Source organism: Martes martes, assembly GCF_963455335.1.
Source record: "Martes martes genome assembly, chromosome: 14".
Classification (NCBI taxonomy): Eukaryota; Metazoa; Chordata; class Mammalia; order Carnivora; family Mustelidae; genus Martes; species Martes martes.
Window position 1 is genome coordinate 63,544,727 of NC_137902.1, and position 24,115 is coordinate 63,568,841.

Genomic DNA, 24,115 nt, shown 5'->3' on the forward strand with positions numbered 1-24,115 from the left:
CTCTGGAAATTTTATTGAGGACACTCAAGGCAGTTTAATATGAGACTGTGAATCTTGGGGCTAGTATCCTTACAACTCCAGTCTGCCTTTCTAGCTTAGGAAATACTGAGAGTGAAGTACAAATAAAATCGTGATCCACACCGAAGTAATCTTGGAACTGTAGTTTTGTTTCACTTAAATATTATCTATTTTCTTATACTACCTACAGTATCTATTTCACTTATACTACTTACAGTATCTATTTCACTTAAATATTATCTATTATCTATGGGTATGGTTAGAAGACTAGAATCCTCACTGTTTGCAGAGAGAAAAGCCATACAGGGTAGTGGGGATATTATGGTTAATTTTTCTATTTGCTGATATATATTGTAATACATTTCTAAAAGGAACAAAGGTTACTTCCCAACAAGAAAATGGTAGCTGTCATTTTTCAAAAAAAGAAAATGGAACCCTAACTGTAGACTAATGATAAGATAAAATAAATAAGATGCCTTGTAGGGCTAAATTGCTAAATGTCATGACATAATTATTTTGTGAAAAACACTGTAATTTGTTGAAATGACAACTTTGTATGATTAGTAATATTTTATTTTTGGATGAAACAAACAAAAAAATGAGGATAGCTCTTTAAGAGCTCAGGGCAGTGTCTAGCAGATAGCAAGACCTTTAACACATTTGATTAGTAAACAAATGAGTACATAAACAAATAGAGAAAAAAATCCTTTAAGAGGTTGCTCCTGCCATTACTTTAGAGAAAACTGGTGGGTTGGATAAGGGCTGTGGTTTAAAAACCAAAACAAGGGATGCCTGGGTGGCTCAGTTGTTTAAGCACCTGCCTTTGGCTCAGGTTATGATCTCAGGGTCCTGACATCAAGTCCTTCATCAGGCTCTCTGCTCAGTGGGGAGACTGCTTCTCCCTCTCTCTGCCTATAGCTCTCTGTGTGTGTGTGCACTCTCTCTATCAAATAAATAAATACAGTCTTTAAAAAAGTTTATAAATAAATGAATAACAAAACAAAAACACCAAACTTCTTAGAAAGAAAGAGTATCTTTTTAAAGGTTTTAATTTGAAAAAAAAAAAAAACTAAGCAACAAAATTTATCATTAAACTATTAATGTTGGGAACCTTTTGTCTTCTGACAGGATAATGGTAATTTGTATCATAGTATCTTTGAGGCTCTAAGGCCAAATAGCTGATTAGTAATAAGGTGTTACACATTTTCTAAAAATTTCCCACTTGAACGTGTCTTATGAATTTATCATGTTTATCAGTTTTTGTTAGCTTATTAATAAATAGTGTATCTTATTTTCATAAACAAGTATCCAGAAACCTAATTTATTTCTGGATTGGCTAGCCCTCTCTATGGTTTTAGACTTTATACAAAATGCTTGGCATTGACTTACTTCTGATGCTGTTGACATAAAGTCTGGAATAAAATTATTTTGTAGCTGCTAAGAAAAGGCATGCAATTTGATTAATTGCACAGAAAAAGGTAGGATCAGGCATAGTTTATAATTTTTAGAGTTCAGATTCTCCTTGGTTCTGAAACTGAATTGCACAGACAACACATGATCAAGAATTTGGCAAACCTTCCAACTAATAAGTAATGGCTAGAATGTCACCCTGAATATTAAATCTTTCATAGTAGCAAAATAATATTAAATTCATGTAAGAACAGAATAATTAGTTTCCCTCAAAAAAACTTTTGATAAGAATCAACTAATGTGATATATCAAGAATAGGTTTCTAGTCAAACAAGCAACAGAGTGTCAAGAAAATAGAAATTTTAAATCAACCAGGACCTTACCATGTCAACAAATATTTGTGGAGAACACACAGCCAAGTACTGTGGGAGGCACTGAGGATATAAGGATGAACACACAACTTTTGTGCTTATACTACTTACAGTTGCTGGGAGACAGTTAAGTGCCAGCGAACACACACACATGTGCACATATATAATTATAAATTTCGAAGATCTATAGGGTAAAAATGAAGAGTGCTATAGGACAAATATAACAAGGAGATCTAATTTAGAGTGGAGGACCAGGAAAGTTCTTCCACAGGATCTCATACACCTGACATGAACTATGAGAAGGAAATAATCAGGTGAAGAGTGGGGGTAAAGAGATGTTTCGAGAGAGAAATACATGTGTGAAGTCCTGAGTTAGGAAAGTAAGTAGGTTTTCTCCAGAACTGAATGAAAAACAATGTTATGGGAGCACAGTGAGGAAAAATGACAAGGGACAAAGCCCAAGAGGTAGGCAGGGCCCTGACTGTGCAGCATTCTGTAAGCTATTATGGGCAAATGACCCACGCAAACCATGACTGGATGACGGGATTTGCCTTAACATCAAATGTGGAGTTAAGGATAATGATGTCTTTAGCAGTGCAGACAATTTCCTCTGATTCAAGAGGTCTTAAACAGGTTTCATTTGGGGAATTATAGTTTGACAATAGGATTGATTGTGAGTTATTTGAAGAAACAGCCTTCTAACCTGGTATCCTCTGGTCCTCTTTAGGTGTAGGTCTTGAATATGTAGCTATGAGTTTACTTGCAGAGCTGAGCCTAGGTAAGGCAGCAATGCACATGTGTTGAGCCTTACAGTATCAGGCCCATGACACACACACACTCTTCTCATCCTTGCAACCATCCTATGACCTGGATATTTTATCTCCATTTTATAGATGAGGACACTGACTCATAGGGAAGGTAACAAATTTCCACTACCTTGGAAGATGTGCCTTGGAACAGGTGATTCAGATCTGGGTCTCCTAGGTTTGTGTAGTAATTCTTCACAGGCCACAACTCCAGGGGTGTACTTGCTACTGGATCTCCTGAAATGGGAATAAAAAAGGTCTTTGTAGATGCCAGTACCCTCCATTCCCTCCATTTTATTCATAAATTCAGGCACTCAAGCATTTAAGCATTTTCTTAATAAACGTTTATTAAAGACTTAATAAGACACCTGATATCACTGAGAAGAAGAAAAGATGAATGAGAGGAAAGAAGGGAGGGAGATAAATATAAATAAGACAGAATCTGCCTTCAAGGAGCCTGTATTAGGAAAGCTAAGGCTAATATACACGTAATCATGAAATAGTGGAGAATGTGTTAGGTCACAAGAGAAATATAAGCTAAGATTAATTCCTACTATGCCTCTGAAATACAGGTAGGATGTTCATGGCTAGAGAGGCAAGAGGAGAGCATTCCAAAGCAGACAGTCATAATTTGGAGGGACGTTTCCTCTAAAGTCATTTCAGAACCTCTCTTCTCAGATTAATCAAGCTGTCGGAGCACTTTGTTCTTAACAGGGACGAACGGTCAAACAAAACATATGCTATATGTGGCTGAAATGTATTCCTCGTATCCAAAAAATAAAATATATTTAGACATGTTTTAATACTTCCCTAGATAAGAGAGACTTCTATTTTCTCCATAAGGTTTGTTGTTTTAATTTCAGCTGTACAACTACCACAGCTGACTACAGGGGAGTTAGAGAGGAAGGACAGGAGGAAGCTCTGGATGGTGATTTGCTGTTGATCACTTAGGCGTGCTATCCACGTCACCAGTAACTCTTTCTGGAAGCCTCCCGAAATTCCAGCAAATCCTCTCCGGTATAGGGTTAGGAGGGTGGGACATACGGGGAGAAACGCTACGGACTGAGTTGAATATGGTAAATTCCTAGGCTCTCAGCGTGATATCTTCTTTCTACCCCCTTCTCACTTATGTCGAAAAAGATTATGAAGACAGATTGAAGTGAGGGGAACTTTGTAGAAAACATTTTGTTTTGAGGATGTAGTGCAGGAAGAGAAACGGGAAGTGGAAAAACTAGAATACGGAGTCTTTGAATGTCCGATTATGGAATTTAGATGTTCTGTGGCAGGTAATGTAGACAATCTCGGATCTTAAAGTTTGTTGTTGTTTTTGTTTTTTAGGTTTGTTTGTTTTTTTTTTACATAACTAGATTCCTAATTAGAGGAAATACTTTGAAATAGGATAGTATTTTTTTTTCCAATTATAGAAATCATTCTTATGCATGCAAGATGTTAAGGGTTGTTTGTTTCATGTTGAACCTCTTTCAAGAATTATTATATGTTCAGTCCATGGTTTTCCTGGATATTATTGTTATGCTATTTTTAGGGGAGTCAATCCCAAACTTAATTCCTAGAGAGTCAAAAAAATTGCAATCCAGTCAACATTTGACATAGCCGAACAAACATTCACATATTCCAAAATGTCCTTGCCATTGGAATTCATTTCTTCTCTCAATCTCACAAAAGAAATACTCTCTGCTGATGTTTCCCTTGATATGTAAGGTCAAGGAATAAATTTTCCTTATTTTATTTAAAGATTTTATTTACTTATTTGACATAGACACAGCATGAGAGAGGGAACACAAGTGGGAGTGGGTGAGGGAGAAGCAGGCTTCCCGCTGGGGAGGGAGCTTGATGCAGGGCTCAATCCCAGGACCTTGGGATCATGACCTGAGCAGAAGGCTTAACGACTGAACCACCCAGGCACACCAAGGTTTCCCCATTCTTTTAAGAGTATGTTCAACATGGGGGCTTTTGCTATCTCTCTGTCACCCAGCCATCTTCCAAGTCAGATTTCAATAATATCATGAGCCATAACCTTTTGTTTCAAAATTGGTTCTTTGCAGGAAATCAAAGGTGGAAGAGTATCTATATGAAATATTGATTTTTTTAAAAGACCTCACTTTCTTTTGTCCTTTCTCCCTTCTTTCCAAAAGCTGAAAGGCAGTATTAGTGAAATTGTTAACAGTCTTGAAAAAGCCCATTCTAGATGTTGTCTTCCATTTAGGTTTGCTCACTTTTCTCTCCTAGATTATGATCATATGGTTTTAATACCATTTCATCTCAAATAATTCTATTTGTTGAGCAATTAACATTTCTGTTTTTCAAACCATTTTAAACCATCACATGCATATACTTAAAGTATTTTAATAAAATTATATGAACTCACAATTTTTTTCTTTGAGATGCAATAGTCCTATCTAAAATGAAGTGCAATTTTAAGAAATAAATTTGGAAAGTATGTTACTCTTATCTTATTTTGAATTTCTAAGGGCATATTTTCATTATATAATGTCCTATAAAAATACTAATAGTAGTTATCTATTATGGAATACCCACCTCTGCCATGCACTGCTTTACAGAAAGTGTAATAAAGACCTCTGTGAGATAAATGGGACCACTCTGGACTAAACTGTGTTTCCCAAAAATTTGTATGCTGAAGCCCTAACCCCCAGTGTGACTCTATTTTGAGATATAGCTTTTAGGAAGTTATTAAGGGTAAATGAGGTCATAGGGTAGGATCTTAATCCAATAAGATTGGTCAACTTTTAAGAGGAGAAGAGAGTGATCTCTGTCTCTCTCTGCTTGTGATGTGCATGCCCTGAGGAAAGGCCATGTGAGGCCAGGATACAGCAAGAGGGTGGCTATTTATAAACAAGGAAGGGAGACCTCACCATGCTTATGCTTCCAACCTCCAGAACCATGAGAAAATAACTATCTGATGTTTAAGCTATCCAGTCTGTGGTATATTGGTATGCTGACTATTACAGTGACTGTCTCCATTTTGTGGACTAAGAAGCAGACAGAGCCACTGGTATTTGAACCTAAATATGTTTGGCTATAAAAGCCCACTCTTTGGACTACCCTCTGAATTTTAAGCCAGCAAATAATGAATATAGATGGCCTTTTAAAACAATACCAAGCACTTCATCTGCTGTTGTTTCTTTGCATTTTAATTTTTACTAGGTTTATCAGATAATCACAAAGTCAGTTGATTTTGTTCATTCCTATTCATTATCATCTGATTTTTGTGTTCTAGTAGGATGTTACTATTTGAGCTTTCAGAATTCCAGATTAATATTTAAAAATGTAGCTAATCTTCTTGAAATTACAATGTTGAAAAAATCCAAGAAGATTTACTATTGCTGTATTTGCTTGTTGTAAAACATATTAAATGCAAAATATCCAGTTTTGTGCCTGAAACTAGTTGGCAGTGGCCCATTAAGCCATATTAAAATTAACTTCTATTAATTGGATTAGAAATTCAGTGAGAATGACAGCTGCTAGTGCCTTTTGCAGTTACTTTGTTTCTCTACAATCCATATGGCAGAAATCACATAATGCTTTTATCCCCATTGAAATAGACACTTGAGATAAAAAGGTTTAACTCAATGTGATCAGGGTATGTGTATTTATTTTTCTTTAATTAAAAAAGAGGGTTTTTTTGGTAAAAACTGAAATTTTTTTCTCTCTTTTACAGGTTTTCACCAGCCATATTTTTATATCTGATTAGCATTGTTCCATCATTATGGCTTCTTGAAATGCATGATGAGACCCAGGTATGACCCTTTGGAAAGTAGGAAAGTGGGATATTTATCAGTAAACTACTTTCATACTATAATCTAATTTATTTCAGAAAGGCACTTCTCAAAGGAATTGGAGTTATCAAGAATTGAAAAAGTAAGAGGCCATTAGCAAAAGAAAGTGAATTCATGATCTATCAAAACCAATAAAAATGTTACAGTTAAGAGTTAAGATTATATAATTAACAACTTACGTTAAAGATCTTGTTCTTAAGCACTCCTGACCTCAAATATGCTAGAGTTTTTTTTACATGGGGTACAGGAGGGTTGTGTGTAAAAATTTGGTTTTAAACTTTGCAGATTCAATGAATTCTATATTGTACTGAAAATGGGCAGGGCTCAATAATCTAGTATCCTATAAAATAAAAGTAGCAGAAATTAAAAAGAAACCCCATTGTCTAGACTCTGCTATGTAAATGCAATCAAACTTGGAGGGGCTACTAAAAACAGTCTGTCTTAAAATACAGGCCTTACAGATTACAAAAGATTCCTTTTTGAGGGTCCCATGAGCTGTTTTAGTGAAATAGGTATTCTGCTCTGGAGCCAGATATGAAGAGTTAAAAAGAGGAGTATGAGATCTACCATTGGGAGAGGTGGGCTACATGTAAAGGACTGACTTAAAAAATAAACAATGGCTTCCAATGAGAGTCCCTAATCTATACAGAGAGAAAGAGCTACTGATTTTTAAGTGAGTTGTTTCTTAGATGGGCAGCCCCAGGTATCAGGATCTGGATTAGATTCACGATCTATTGCTATTAATGCTCCTGTACCACACTGCAAAAGGCAGATTCCAGCAGATGCCAGCCTGGACTTCACATCTTCTGGGTCAGGTTATAGGGCTATGTTATAGATAAGCTGTGGTTATGATATAATATTATTACAGTACTTTCACTGATACAATGCATTATTCAAGATAAGAATTTGCCCCTATACAGATTTCTTTGCTGCAGTTGGTCATTTTATAGTAAAGTTAAGACTCTGATGTATGTTTCAGATATCCAAACCTTGTCTGGAAAATGCTTGCTCCAAATTTTAGGCACACACAGGGGAATTTAGCTCTGTGGACTATTTCTGAAGAATTCCACAAGCACATACCAATAAAATAGGCATGAGGAAAACATTTATCTGCTTTAAATCCCCTGTTTAAAAATATTAAAGTCATAGGCTATCTCTATGACTGTAGCAAAATATTTTTGCAGCACTAGATTGACTGGTTCAAGTTATCATGGTTTTTAAAAACCATACCATAAGAGTTAGGGGACTGTTTCAATTTCCTTACTACTTACTACTTTCAGGGGTATGGAAATAAGCTCTGGTGATTTGAATCATTTCTTTCTTTCACATCCAATTCTATAACATGACTATCATCCACAATAACAATTCATTTCCCCAAATGCTTTTATAATATAAATGCGTTGCACAGTTAATTGATATACAGGTCAAATCCCATTACAACAAATAGCATGCAACCAAAAGCTCTCTTTTTAATAAAAAAAGATTTTTGAGCCCCAGGCAGTACCTCTCTAATTTTCATACTACAAAAGAAATTGGACCTTTAGTAGTAATGGATTTGACTCATTTTGACACTAAGAATTAAAATGAATGCCCAAAGATTGAATTGGGCAGGGTGGGCAGAGATGGAAGTAGAAAAAAAGTAAGCATAAGGGAGACAAAACAGTATTGGGATTGCATTTAAAGAAACGAGAAATGGTAGAATAAAGGAAGGTACAGCAATTCTCTTAGTCCATTCATTTAAAAAAATTTGGTTGTGATAATAACCACTTTTCTTTATGTAGTCCTTTCTTTCAAAGTATTTTCAAATACATTTTCTCCTTTATGAACTCATCAACTCCATGAATTAGGCATGTATTATATATTTCTACTTTACAGAGGAGGATGCCGAGACTCAGAAACGTTAAGTAATTTTCTCAAGGTCACACAGCTAATCAATAACAGTCCTGGGGCTTAGCACCTAGGTCTTAACCCCTACTCTGTTAAACCGCACTGCCTTTCTCAGTTATGTGTTCTATGTTTTAGAGGAGTTATCAAAATTACCTGATTTTTTTTTTCATGACAGGAGAGTGATTTAATTTCTTTTCACATTTTCCATGTATTCTACATCCTAAATGTTCTAACCTATGTCTTGGCATTAGGAAAACATCCTGACCTATCTCATAAAGACATTCCTACTAGGTGATCAGCTCTGTACCTTCATTTCTGCATCTGCCTAGGTCCACATGACTAGAAACAACATGATTATGACAACAGTTATGACCATAATTCTTAGGTCTATTTATGAAGTGGCAGAATTAAAGCAATGGAAACTTTCTGGTCTTGATGGGGTTAGGGTCTGGTTTGACCCAGAGGAATATTCTTGAAGCTAATAAGAGTTTTTAAGACCCATGAGAAAGTGGCTTGTTTGTACCCAGATCATCTAAATGAACTCACATATACAATGCTAAATGGAAATAATATTACCATAAAAACAATACAAGCCAAGTTATGTTGTAGGAATCAAACCAGTTGATCTTTGCAGTCCTAAGCAGCTGTCACTTAAAGGAAAATTTTCATCAATTTGTAACAAGTAGAATTACAAGAATGGAATGGGACTCAGGTTGCAATATCATAATATGGACTACAAGCTATTGGCCCCTGCAAGGCAGATGAAGTTTTTTTTTTTTCTTTTTTTTTTTTTTTGTTTTTTGTAATAATCATATGTCTATGGATTTTTAGTGCTAAGGATGAAAAAAAACATATCAAGGTCACCACTTTTAATAAATAGATTTCATGCCTATGGAATAAAGTGGTCAAAATTATTTCCTCTTGCCCTTTTGATTCTCACAAAGCTACTCTGCAATGAGGATTTGTTGCTTGGTTCAAAGATTTAATTTTTTATCTTCATTATCTTTCCATGGAGTCTTAGCTGCACAGAAAAAAAAAAGTGTGCGAACCGCTGGATTTTTGCTCCTAGAGATATGGCACATGGCTCTTTCCCAAGTATTCTTGTTATTTCACCCATAACACTCGTTGTTTTGATGGGGAGTAGAAAAAAGTAGATTCTTGACAGACTTTTCTTTATTTTTTTCAAGTGGCTTACAGATTGATTGATGTAGTATCTAGACTAATTAAGAAAAATACACTTCTTACAGCATTAGCATTTAAAAAAATACTTTCTAAGTCCAAATATGTGAGTGTGGTATGCAGTGGTGATGATGATGGTAGTGATGTGTGTATATGTATGTGAATGTTTCAAAAGTACATTAGCCTTGCAGGTGTTTGAAAAAAATCAACTTTTTTTAACCTTTTTTTTTTAATTTGTGAAATAAATAATTAGCTACACTTATATTTTCAAGTACCACTCTTTTTCTCTCATACATATTTTTTCTCTACCTCAGATTCCTAGCATCTGGATAAAAATCAAGCACAAGTTAACTTGTAGAAATTTACATGCAAAATGAAGGAACAAAAAGGGAAAAACATCAAGTTTGGGTCTTTGTCAAAGTTTCCATAAACCTAAGTTGACCTGCAAACTGACACTAAAATACATATTTTAATAGAGGCACATGTTAATTTTTTTGGTTGTCTCAGTGTTTAACAGGCAAGATTGAAAATAATTGGATTACCTGCTTAAGCAAATGTTATTTTAGATAAATATCCTTCTGGACAAGAAATAAACTCTTAGAATGGATGTTCTGACCAGATCATACCTGTTTTCATTATTGATTTGTTTGTTCTACAACTAGTCTAGGTTCAAAAAAGGAACCCCAGTTATTACTCTGTGAATTATAGAGCTCTCAAATACCAACAGCATTTTTTACAGAACCAGAACAATCCTAAAATTTGCATGGAACCAAAGACTCTGAATAGGCTAAGCAATCTTGAAAAAGGAAAGTAAAGCTGGAGGCATTACAATTCCAGACTTCATGTTATATTACAGAACTGTAGTAATCAGAACAGTATGTTACTAGAACAAAACAGGATACATAGATAATAGAACAGAATAGAAAACCCAGAAGTAAACCCATAATTATATCATCAGTTAATCTTCAACAAAACAGGAAAGAATATCCAATGGGAAAAAGCAGTCTCTTCAACACCTGGTGTTGGGAAAACTGAACAGTAACTTACAGAAGGAGGAAACTGGACCACTTTCTCACATCATACACAAAACCAAATTCAAAATGGAGTAAAGACCTAAATATGAGACCTGAAACCATTAAATCCCACAATAGACACTAAATTCTTTGACATCAGCCATAGCAACTTTTTCTAGTTATGTCTCCTAAGGCAAGGGAAACAGAAACAGAAACAAAAATAAACTATTGGGATTACATCAGAATAAAAAGGTCTGCACAGTGAAGGATACAATCAATAAACTTAAAAGCCAATGTATGGAATGGGAAGAGATATTTGCAAATGACATTATCTGTTAAAGGGTTAGTATCCAAAATATATGAAGAACTTAGAAAATTCAATACCCAAAAAACAAATATTCCAATTAAAAAAAACAATGGATAGCAAAATGACAGGAAAATTTCATTTGCATTTTAAGAAGGAACCCTAAATGGCATGTATTTTAGCACCAGACCTAAATGTCTTATTCATTATAATCTGTGGTCAATCATCAGAAACAAAGCCTCAGGGTACAGTCCAAATGCAGTCATTAAGTACTAACTATGAAAGTTAAGAGGAATTCAGTGACTGCACAATTAGGTAACTGCTTTAAAATGCATTGGATCGGGGTGTCTAGATGGCTCAGTCGGTTAAGTGATCGACTCTTGATTTTGGCTCAGTGCATGATCTCAGGGTCTTGAGATCAAGCCCCACGTCAGGCTCCATGCTGAGCCTCCTGGAGCCTGCTTAGGATTCTCTCTTCCTTTCCCAGTGCCCCTTCCCCACTCTGCTCACATAGGCTATCTAAGACAATAGACAGATAGATAGATAGATAGATAGAGAAATAAATAAAAATACATTGGATAGCATAAAGAAAGTGAATGATATACCCATAGTTCTTAATTCTCAGCTGAAGAAATACATTGCCCCCCACTTATCCATGAGGGATAAGTTCTAAGTTTCCCCAGTGGATGCCTAAAAATGTGTATAGTATCAAAGTCAATATACACTGTTTTTTCCTATATGTATATACTTAGGATAAATTTTAATTTATAAATTAAGCACAGCAAGAGATTAACAATAGCTAATAATAAAATAAAATAGTTAAATAATGTACTATAATAAAAGTTATGTGAATGTGGAAAAAGAAATGGGTAGAAGACATAGACAGACATTTCTCCAAAGAAGACATCCAGATAGCCAATAGATCTATGAAAAGATGTTCATCATCACTTACCATCAGGGGATTACAGATCAAAACTACAATGAGATATCACCTCACACCTATCAGAAGGGCTAAAATCAACAACACAAGAAACAACGGGTGTTGGTGAAGATGTGGAGAGAAAGGAACCGCTGTGCACTGTTGATGGGAATGCAAACTGGTACAGCCAATGTAAAAAGCAGTATGGAGCCTCCTCAAAAAGTTAGAAATAGATCTACCTTATGATCCAGCAATTGCACTACTGGGTATTTACCCAAAGAATTAAAAAAACACTAATTCAAAGGGATACATACACCCCTATATTTATAGCAGCATTATTTAAAATAGCCAAGATACGGAAGCAGCCCAAAGCATCCATTGACAGAAGAACGGATAAAGAAGATGTGGCATGCATATATATATGGGTATATATACTCAGCCACAAAAAAGAATGAAGTCTTGCCATTTGCCATTTTCAAGGACATGGATGGAACTAGAGAGCATAATGTTAAGTTAAATAAGTTATTCAGAGAAAGACAAATACCATTGATTTTACTCATGGAGTTTAAGAAAGGAAACCAATGATTAAAGGGAAAAAATGAAAGACAAATGAAGAAACAAACTATAGAGAACAAACTGATATTCACCATAGTGGGGGTGGGTGGGGGAGTGGGGGAGATTGGTGATGGAGATTAAGCAGTAACTTGTTATGATGACCACCAAGTGACGTATGGAATTGTTGAGTCACTATATTGTAACCTGAAACTAATATAATACTCTATGTGTCCTAACTGAAATTAAAATAAGAACTTAAAAAATTCTACAGCTCTGTACAATGAACTTGGAGACTACATCCTCATAGACTTGTGGGAAAATAAAATGTGTATAGTTGATTTTCATCTCATATTAATTAAAAAGTGGTTTTCTATTTTAAGACTATCACCTGAATTTTGGAAATATTTGTGCATATTTTGTAAATACACATATCTACTCATAATCTCTTAGATAATTGAAGCCATTTTCAATTCTACATACTGTGGGTTTTTTTTTTTTTAACATATTGGCTTTGTACCAAATTCTTAGTATTGCAGTAGCCAATCTGAAGGAACATCACAAAATTCCAGTAGCAAAGAAAACTTCAATCAAACTCTGATATCAAGTGACCAAGACAATGGAGCAGATGATCTCATTAGGACGGTGAGAGATTTTTCCACTGTATTTTAAAGGATCTAGGAAATCACCTTTCATTCAGAGGATAACATGCTCTACACCTTTCAGCTCATTCTTCCCTAAAGAAATTTGCCAGTTGTTTAATAGTTTGGCTCAGGAATTTATGAAATAATTGTATTTTTATTTATTAAACACATTTAATATACATAATAGTCACATATATCTTATATATGTTAATAGATATATTTAACTTGCAGCATTAAGCAGCCTTTAACAGGTCAGATATTACATGCACAAGGTGAGATACATATTATTTGTGAGTGAATGATATACTTAAAAGTTTGAGACCTCACCTATATATTTTTAAGAGTGTATATTAACAAAATATGGAAGATTTCCAGCCAAAATGAATCAGTTTTTTGTTCTTCACTTGCCTGATATTTGTCAAACTAACCATGGCCTATTATAAAATGGTATATGGGAGAGACTCAAGGTCCAGACCCCTTCCTACCAATAAGTCACATTTTCAATAATACTATAGATTATTGATTCTAAGAGGTTTAATTGAATTAGCCTCGGATTCTAATTCAAGCTCCAATTACAGCTGACTGATATCACTTTGAACAAGTCACTTAATCACGCCATATCTCAGTTTTTCATCTAATTGAAAATATTAATATTCACCCTGCCTAGTATGCTTCTTGTGAGAATCAAGTAGGATGTATGTGAAGTCCAATAGAAAAAATATGAAACACTGTGTAAATGAAAAATCATTGATCTTCATGCATGGCTTCAATCAGGTTAGCATCCTGCCTTGTCCTTTATCTCCCCCTACCTCTGCACTCAACATCAGTAAGTCATCAGTAGGAGTAATAAATAGGTTTTGCATAGACATAGCTAAGTTACTTGTATAAATGAGTTGGAATCAACTATCCAAGCCACTGGAGACCTACAATCCCATAGTCTTTAAAAGATTATAGACTTTAGGGGCACCTCGGTGACTCAGTGGGTTAAGCCTCTGCCTTCAGCTCAGGTCATGATCTCAGGGTCCTGGGATCGAGTCCCACATCGAGCTCTCTGCTTGGCAGGGAGCCTGCTTCCCCCTCTCTCTCTGCCTGCCTCCCTGCCTACTTGTGATCTCTCTCTGTCAAATAAATAAATAAATAAAATCTTAAAAAGAAAAAGATTATAGACTTTAGGGCCAATAATATATTTTAAAACTTATTTGGAAATTAAATGGGCAAAAGATATCATTCAGAATCCATGAAAGGGATGTAAATTTTTCTCTGAGTTCAAGATTAAGGGCAGAATAAAATTTGGTTGCTAGTTTATGGATTTTTCAATAGTATGTTAAATATTCAGAATAAAAATAATAACTACAGTTAATCTCTTTCTTAGCATTTAGGTAATGTATAAACATTATTATGCATTTTCTTATTTGATGTAGTAGTGCTCTAAACCAATAAAAAACAAGATATCTGTACTATGTTAAAATATTCCTAGATTAGTAAATTCAGACTTGAAATCCCTGAAAGAAAAATACAGGATTTTTTTGTGTGTGATTTTAATATGGTATTTAAACAGTTTTGCTGTGTGCAATACTTTGTTATGGAGAAGAGTAAAATGAGAAATGATCTTTAAAACATCATCAAATTGGCTCTTTAAGTATCAAATGTTACAATCCTACTAGCAAGTGTAAGGTTTAAATTATTTCTTGTTATAAGGCTGCCCCTTTTTACGGACCATCTTAGCCTCTTTTTCCCCCCAGAATGTCCAGTTGAAAGGAGTTTTCTTTTCTTTAGTAAGTGAGGGATCATTTTTCTGAAAATGACCTTCCACAAAAGCTAACTCTTGATTGAAAGCCATGGTGAAGAAGGCATATCTTTCCAAGGTGGTAGCTCACAGTCTTCTCCCTGTATGACATTTTTGTTACACAGGCCCAAGTTTTTGTAAATAACTTATCTACAGTATGTGAGAAAGTTTGGACTTTGGGACTCCATCAGACATTCTTGCTAATGCTCATAATTGGAAGATGGCTCCTACCCATTGGAGGAGGGATCACTCGGGACCAACTCTCTCAACTTCTCCTTATGTTTGTGGGGACAGCTGCTGACATACTGGAATTCACAAGTGAGACCCTGGAAGAACAAAATGTGAGGTAAGCAGGCCTACAAGGTCAGGACCCCCATACTTGTCTATTTATATTCTACACAAATAAGGATTTTCAGTCTATTATATGTCTATTATATGTCTATTTCAGTCTATTATATGAATATAAATATATGTATTTATATTCTACACAAATAAGGATTTTTAGTCTATTATATGTCCAATGATAGAATCATAGAATTTCCTAATGTTCTATGATTGGACATATAATAGACTAAAAATCCTTATTTGTGTAGAATATAATATAATATATATAATATATAATATATATAATATTATATAATATATTATTTATATAATTATAATTACATATAATTATAATTATATAATATTATTATATTTGTGTATAATATATTAGGTACCAGCCAGTGTGTGTGTGTGTGTGTGTGTATGTGTGTGTGTATACATATATGTACATATATATATATATTTGAACTTCCTGCTGAAGAAAAAGGGCAAGTAATATTTCCTTTGGGTGAGAACAGAAAAGCTCTATACTTCTGCGTGGCCATGTGTTAGGTGGGGCCATGGTTGTTAGAAAACCTTCAGGAGGTGGAACAATCATCCGTAGTTCCTCTCTCATGTTCTCAAGTGTCCTGAAATGCAGCCAATCATAAAATTCTCTTCTAGAGCATAGCATAGCTACAATTCCAGGAAAGCACCTAGAAAAGACGTAGAGAAATCTCTCCTCTCTACCTAGCTGGGAATTTATATTCCCTGGTGTGAATGGAGAATGGGGCAGATTAGGTTTATTTTACTAAATTTTATTTTTAGTCAGTTTTGTTCAAAGTGCCTAAAGGCCTTCTGGTGTAGATGCCTATAAATTAAAACTTATTGAGTTGGTACTTTTATTTTTGCCACAAGCAAATAAACTCAGAATCCATGATCACATCTGTTTATGGAACCACTTTCTTACCTTTAGGGATTTAAGTCTCACTGCCTGAATGTACTTTCAGCTTGGGTTGTTTTGCACTATGCTATAAAAATAAATTGCAAAGAAGCTGGCTTTTAATGCTACAGTTTACTTTATGCTGTGTTTCTCAAATAATGAAACATAAAGCTGAGCAAAATACACTAACTTACTGAGTAAACTTAATATCCCAATTATAGCACAAAGTATATCTGTAACCAGGGGTTACCTTTACATGATCATTTCCTGTTTCAGTTATACTAATTTTTCTTATACTTTATTAAGTAGATACAGAATTTTTAAAAGAATCCAAATTAAGTTGATCTGTTGTCCTCAAAATATTGATGTTAATTTTGTAACTTTAATACCTTATATTTGGTCAGTGCTGTACATTGTATAACAAATGCTCAGATACTTTAAAACACTTGTAATACAATGGAGTTACAAGAAAACATGAAGAAATCAAAACCAAGAACATAAAAACAATAAATAACTACAGGCACAGTGACAAGGACATAAAACAATAAATATGACTAGCTATACTTATATAGAAATAAACACATACATGCTTAATATCTAGGGAGATGAGAGGGATATGGGGTAGGAAATGGAGTATTCAGGAGGGATATGTTTTGTGGGGCTGGTAATATAAATGTGAGAAATGCCAAACTTGGCTACTTAAATGGTCTGTTTATTAGCCCCATCCACAAATAACACCAACATGCATTTTATAGATCAGTGTTTGCCAATAGATGTTAAATGTTCAATAAGTTAATCAATAAAATCTTAATTTCCCAGAAAAAAATATTTGAAAATAATGAGGCATTCATTAATTCATCAACTGCAGACTGATTATCTAGTATGTGCCGGGCAATGTGCTAGATGGAGATTGGGAGCAAATGGTAAGTGGTGAGAGAAATTCTGGACGCACTGCCTCTCCCAACGTAGGTGATTTCAATTCAGCAATTTCTTCTGCCACATACAAATTAATCATATATTTCAAAAATCTTTTTTTCTGATTTTAAACTTGCATTATATTCTGAGAAGGGATCAAATAAAGTACACCATGGTTATTGTTTTAAAATTTCTTTTCAGGCTTCATGGTCTCAGACTGAAGTAATTTTATTTTTAATATAACTGCATTGTGTCAGTGTGTATGTAGTCTCCATTCCCACATGTCTCCATCACTCCAAAGTTGAGACCCAGAAAGAACCTAGAATTTTTTCTCCCTCTTAAAACTCACCTTCTGGCTCGTAATTTTGTCACTGGTCTCATCTATACTGTAAGAATTGACACAGCAAATATCTGTCTCTTCAAAGGACAGACAAACTCACACTGAGGCAGAGCTTTCCCCTTTAGATTAAAAAAGACAATCATGAAAAATAAATTTAATGTACTCATAAAAGATGTTCACTTGTTTGGCTTCTTCATTATAACCCGCTTAGCATTTACCTATTTTTATAACATTTTATTTTCTATATTATTTTATTCCATAATTTGGGCTGAAAGATTTAGGAGAAAATCTTCAATAATGCGTACACTGAAATGATGTCTACTTCTCTTTCCTGTATCCTTGCTAAATACCTCAAATCCAATTTTTTTTAACTTAAGTCAATTTCTTTCCATATGCCCACTTTAAGTTCATTTGACTAATTCTTATGAATTTACATGGACTTGTGAGATGCTACAAATTTTTCTTAAGAGCTTGACTTTACCCACCATAAAATTCAACGATTCTGTGGTTTAATGATATTTAGTAAATTTATTGATGTGCAACCATCGTGAGAATCTAGATTCCTTGTAGCTGGTTGGAGTCAATTCTCATTCCTCCCATGACCAACCCTAAGCAACCCCTGATATGCTTTCTTTCTGTACCGAGTCTCCTTTTCCAGAAATTTTGTGTAAATGGGATCATAAAATATGTAGCATTTTGTGTGTGGCTTTTTCACTTTCACTGTCACATGCTTTTAGGATTCATTCACATTGTTGCATGTATTGGTAGTGAGTTCCTTTTTAATTGCTGAATAGTACGCATATACCACATTTTATTTGTTCATTCAATAGTTGATATACATGCTTACTGCTATCTTGCTATTAAGAATGATGTTGCTTATAAACATACACTAAAATCCTTTGAATAGATCAGTTTTCATTTTTCTTGGGTCTATACCTAGGATTAGAATGAATGGGTTTATGTTAAGTACATGTTTAACTTTTTAGGAAACTCCCAAACTGTTTTCCAAAGTGGCTGTACCTTTTTATATTCCATTCCTTCACATCCTTACCATTTTTTTCAATATTTTGATTATGACCATTCTATTGGGTTCTTGTGGTATCATTTTGTAGTTTTCATTTCTAATGACTAAATGAACATCTTTCCATGTGCTAATTAGCTAATCCTGTATCTTCCTTCAGTGAAGTGTCTGTTCAAATTTTTGCCCATTTTGAGGGGTTGGATTGATTTTTTGTTGTTGAATTGTAAGAGATTCTAAGAGTTCTTTATATTCTTTATATTCTGGACACAAGTCCTTCATTAGATACATAAATGTGAATTTTTTTCCCCAGTATACAGCTTGCTTTTCATTTTTGTCATTTAAAAGGTCTTTTTAAATTTCTTTATTTAAATTCAATTTAATGAACATATACTATATTGTTAGTTTCAGAGAATTTAGTGATTTATCAGTTGCATACAACAACCAGTGCTCACAACTCCATGCCCTCAACCCACATACCCTCCAGCAATCCTCAGTTTGTTTCCTATAGTTAAAAGTCTCTTAAGGTTTGCATCTTTCTTTGTAAAAAAAAAAAAAAAAAAAGTATTTTAAAAAAAATTTTTATAAAGTCCTATGTATCTTTTTTTTTACATTTTAAGTAGTGTTTTGGGAGTCATACCTAAGGCATATTTTCCTTACCCAAAACCAGAAATATTTCCCTTTATAATATTCTGACTTGACTTTTGTGTGTGTGTAGTAAGGATCTAAATTTGTGTTTTGTCTTATTTTGTCTCGTTTTTTGCACTGTCCCAGAACATTTTTTGTCCTACCTGAGACCAATTGTCTCTGCAATATTTGTTGAAAAGACTACCCTTTCCCTATTAAATTTCCTTGATATCTTTGTCAAAAATCAATTGGCAATATATGTTAGAGTTTTTATAGACTTTCTGTTGTATTACATTGCTCTATATATTTAACCTTATGCCAGTACTACACTATTGTGATTACTGGAATTTTATGTAAGTTTGAAACTAGATGCTGTAAGTCTTCTAACATTGTTCTTTTAATTTGGGGGAGTGAGGGGCTATCCTAGGTCCTCTGTATTTCCATTTAAGTTATGATCAGCTTGTCAAATTCTACAAAACAATACTGCTGGAGTCTTGATAAGGATTGTATTAAATTTAAGCAGCAAACTGTGAAGAAATGACATCTTAGTATTAAGTCTTTCAATATTAAGTCTTTTAATGAATTATCTCATCATTTATTCAGATATCCCTTAATTTCTCTCAGTAATGTTTTATAATTTTCAATATGTAGGTCTTGTCCTGCTTTTCCTAAACTTATTCTTAAGTATTTTATTCTTTTCTATAGAATTATTTTCTTAATTTCATAATATCATTTTCGTGTTTTTATTGGTACTACATAGAAATACAATTGATTTTTGTATGATGATCTTATACCCAACAATAATGTCAGCTTCTTTATTAGTTCTGTATATTCTTTAGTATTTTTGACTTACAGGATAATGCCATTTGTAAGTAAAGGTAGCTTTCATTCTTTCTAGTCTGTATGATTTTAATTAATTTTTCTTACTTTATTACACTGGCTAGGATTTCTAGTAAAATGTTAAATAGAAGTGTAAGAGTGGGCATTTCAATCTCAAAGGATAAACATTCTGTCTTTCACTATTAAGGATGATGTGATAGGTATAGGTTTTGCGCAGATACACTTTGTAGATGCCCTTGATCAGTTGGAGGAAATTCCTATTTATTTCTAGGTTACTGAGGGTCCCTTCCTTCCTTCTTCTTTTCCTTCTTTTTTTCCTTCCTTCCTTCTTTCCTTCCTTCCTTCCTCCCTTCCTTCCTTCCTTCCTCTCTCTTTTCGACATTGAATTTTGTTAAATTCTTTTTCTATTTTTATCAAGATTATTATGTCATGGTTGTTTTCATTCTATAAATATGGTATATTACAACTTTCAGATGCTAAACCAACTTTGACTTCCCGGGATAAATCAAACTTGATTATGGTGTATAATGGTTTCACTGTATCGCTGATATGTGTTTGCTTACATTTTATTAGTAATTTTTATATCTATGCTCATGATCATATTGATCTATAGTAATATTTTCTAATGGTATGTTTTTCTGGTTTTAGTATTAGGATAATATTGGACTCAGTGAATGCCTCAGGAAGCATCCCTTCTTTCTTTATTTTCCAAAAGCTTTGTAAAGGATTAGTACTGTTTTTTCTTTGAATATTTTGTAGAATTTACCTATGAAGCCATCTGGGCCCAGATTTTACTTTTGGGAAGATATTTTATTACAAATTCGGCATAATTATTTCATTATAAGCCTACTCAGTTATTCTGTTTCTTCCTGAGTAAACTTTGATTACATTTTTTTTATTCCTAAGAATTTTTCCATTTCAAATAAATTATCTAGTTTTTCATATAAAGTTTTTAATATTAATTTTTTTCATATTATTCCCTTAAACTTTTGTCAGTTTCTATAGCGTCACTTATTATGCCCCACTTTATATTCTGAGTTGGTCATTTGTGTCTTCTCTGTTTTTTGTTGCTTGGGTTTTTTTTTTTTTTTTTTTTAGATTTATCAATTTTGTTGATGTTCTAAAATAACCAACTTTTGACTTCATTGATTTTTCTCTATTGTTATTCTGTTCTCCATTTCATTGATTTGTGCTCTGATGTTTAATTTTTCCTTCCTTCTGCTTGCTTTGGAATTAATTTGCTCTTTTTCCCCCAAGTGTCTTAAGACGGAAGCTTAGATTATTGATTTGAGATCTTTCTGCTTTTCTAACATGACATTCAAAGCTACAGATTTCCCTCTAACTGTTGCTTTATCTGTGTCCCATAAACTTTGATATGTTATCTTTTTGTTTAATATGGTTCAAAATATTTTCCACTGTGATTTATCTTTTGCCACGTGGGTTATTTAGAAGTAAGCTATTTAATTTCCATATGGAGATTTCCCAAATTTCTTTCTGTTGTTTTCTATTTTAGTTCTGCTGTAGTCTTTAAATTATTTTAATCTTTTAAAATCTATTGAGACTTATCTTATGACCTAGTGTATGGCTTATCCTGGAGAATGTTCTAAATATACTTGAAAAAATGTGTATTTATCTGTTGTTTGGTTAAGTGTTCTGTAAATGTCAGCTGTGTCATGTTGGTTATTAGGCTATTTAATTCTTCTGTATCCTTACTGATTTTTTGTGGAGTTGTTCTATCAACTTTTGAGAGTGGGACATTGAAATCTTCAACTCTAGTTGTTGAATTATCTATTTCCTTTTTCAATACTGTCAGTTTTTGCTTCAAGTATTTTGAGGCTCTGTTTTTAGGTGTGCATACGTTAATTTTTTAAAACATCCTCCTGAGGAAGTAACTATTTTTCATTATGAAATGTCACTCTTTCTCTAGTAATATGTCTGAAAGTCTATTTTGTCTCATATGAACTTAGGTACTCTATTCTCTTATGATACTGTTGGCATGGGATATTTGACACTGATGTATGTCGGTGTAGTTCTCCTTGTCTCCTTAACCTTACTACAAGTTTGTTGATTGTTGATCTTGGATCTGTAAATTATGCTTTTCCTCAATTTTAGGAATTTTCAGTCATCGCCTATTCAAACATATTTTCTGGTCTATTCTCTCACCCTCCTTATGAGTCTCCTATGACAGATAATATGCTTAAATGTGTTCCATAGGTTTCTGACACTCTGTTTTTTCTCCCATCTGTTTTCTCTCTTTTCATCAATTTGGATAATTTTCATTGATTTACCTTCCAGATCACTAATTCTTTCTTCTACCATCTCAAATCTATGTGCAGACTCAAATTGTAGAGTATACCTATGAATTTTTCATTTTGGGTCTTGTATTTTCAACTACAGGATTTCTATTTATATTTACAGTTTATATATCTTTATTTAGATTATCTGTTTGTTGAGTCATTGTCATCATATTCTTCTTTAATTTGTGGAACATAGTTTTATTTTATCCTTTGAACATACTTATAATAGTTGTTTTGATGCCTTCGTCTATTAAGCCCAACATCTGAACCCCATTAGAGTCAGTTTCTATTGATTTTTTTTTCCTGAGTATAGGTCAGCCACTATTTCTTTTTTTTTTTTTTTTTTTGGATGTTTTATATTTTTGGTGAAAACTGGACATTTTAGATTATATTTTGTAGCAATGTATTATCCTCAAGCTTCCCCTGTACTTTAGGTTTCTGAGTGTTGTTGCTTTTGTTGTCTCAGTAAATTTTCTGAACTTAATCTAAGGAATCTCTTATCCCTTAGAGTGTAGCCACTGATGTCTTTGTCTTTTTTTTTCCTAATCCTTCTTTTGCTTGTTTGTTTTTAGCATGGCCTATTAGGATTGTAGCTATGACTACAGAGCTTGTGATTAGCCAATGATTTGGACAGGATTTGTGATCAAACACTTGAAGCCCTTATCACCTATACTCTCTGCCAATGGATCTGTGTATGAGTTGGATAGCACATTTAAATTCAGAAAGTTTTCATATATACTCAGTTTTCTGTTTCCACTGGGTTTGCATTGATCTTCCTGACACATGTCTGGCATATGTGGAGACATTATGTAGCCCATCTAAGGCTCTTATTTTCAATTCTCTCCTTTAAAATTCAAGTTAGTCTACCATTTACCCCAACTGGGATTGCAACCATAAAGTAGCAAGGCTGTGGTCTCTCCCATTCATTTCCAACAAAGTTTATTACTCTTGCTGACCACACTCTAAGCATAAGATTTCACAATCCACTCCAAGCCAAATCAGCACACTATGGCCACGAGGGGCCTCTGGTTTTCATTGTCAAACCCTCCCTCATAAAACTACTATTCTACCAAGACAGCCTTAACGTTCCTCTCAGTTTGACTAACCTTTCAAAAGATCTGTTGCAACTAATGAATCATTGGAACAAAACATCAAAAACTAATGATATGTTGGCTAACTGAACATTCAAAAAAGAAAAGTTTTATGAAAAAAATAAAAATAAAAAATGAAGTATTTTTTAAAGTATTTAAATTAAATGAGGATTATGGTATACAATTTTAAAAATTAAAAAAAAGATCTATTGCTGAGTATAGACCTTTGACTTCCCTTTCCTTATAGCATTTACTTTAGAAAACTTGCAATTATAAGTTATTTCTCTGCCCCTTCAAGATTAAGTCTTCTTCCAACCTTTTTCTTATTTTACTACCCAGAAATCTATCTAATGGATGAGAGTCATCCCTTCCAAATGTGATCATCAAGAAAGATAGCACTCCTATCTCTCTGTCTCTTTGTGATATTAGAACCATAACTTACCTCAGTGCCAATTAGCAAACACACACACACACACAAAATGGTCTAATCCTGTTGACCAATCTCCCCCTCTAATGTCCTTTAGTAGCTTTGCACTAGCTCACTCCGGTGCTTAAAACCTCTCTTGCCTTTTGTTTCAGTAAGGATGAACTCAATATTTCTCTCCTTTTGCAATAATCTACAATAAAGTCTTCCTTCCCTGTTTAATTCTGTCTGATGCAATTTTTCTCTAACATAGCCATGCTGGAGGGGTGTGAAAATATCCCATGGAAAAGAATGCCTCAAACTCCCACTCTTCTTAACTGAAGTTCTACCAGTTTTTCATAAATAAATGTTATTCAATTTGTTTTTTGCCTTTGGTTGATTTTTTAGAGATCGAAAGTGGTTATTTTTGACAATTTGTCAAGTATGTTTGTTGCAGAGAGGTTTTTGAACTGTTCATTCTGCTACAGCCATCTTCCAACACTTTTAATAATTCTGAATGTCAATATCACTGCCAGGAAGAGCTAACTGGTTATTTACACATTTAGAGATAATTTTTAATGTGCAGTCTTTTTTTGAACACAGATCATTTATTAAAGAGGAAGAAGTCCGTTCT

The 24,115-nt window shown here is 33.8% G+C and overlaps 1 protein-coding gene across 1 annotated transcript in view; it reads left to right on the forward strand.

Moving 5' to 3' along the window:
• TMEM26 (transmembrane protein 26) overlaps positions 1–24,115 on the forward strand; it is a gene marked incomplete at both ends in the record, with an annotated part of 41,850 nt that overhangs the window by 9,710 nt on the left and 8,025 nt on the right. Inside the window, 3 exons of the mRNA XM_080823700.1 lie at positions 6,303–6,381; positions 12,806–12,919; positions 14,830–15,050. Of these exons, the coding sequence (XP_080679826.1) occupies positions 6,303–6,381; positions 12,806–12,919; positions 14,830–15,050 (414 nt within the window). The remainder of the gene's footprint in view (positions 1–6,302; positions 6,382–12,805; positions 12,920–14,829; positions 15,051–24,115) is intronic.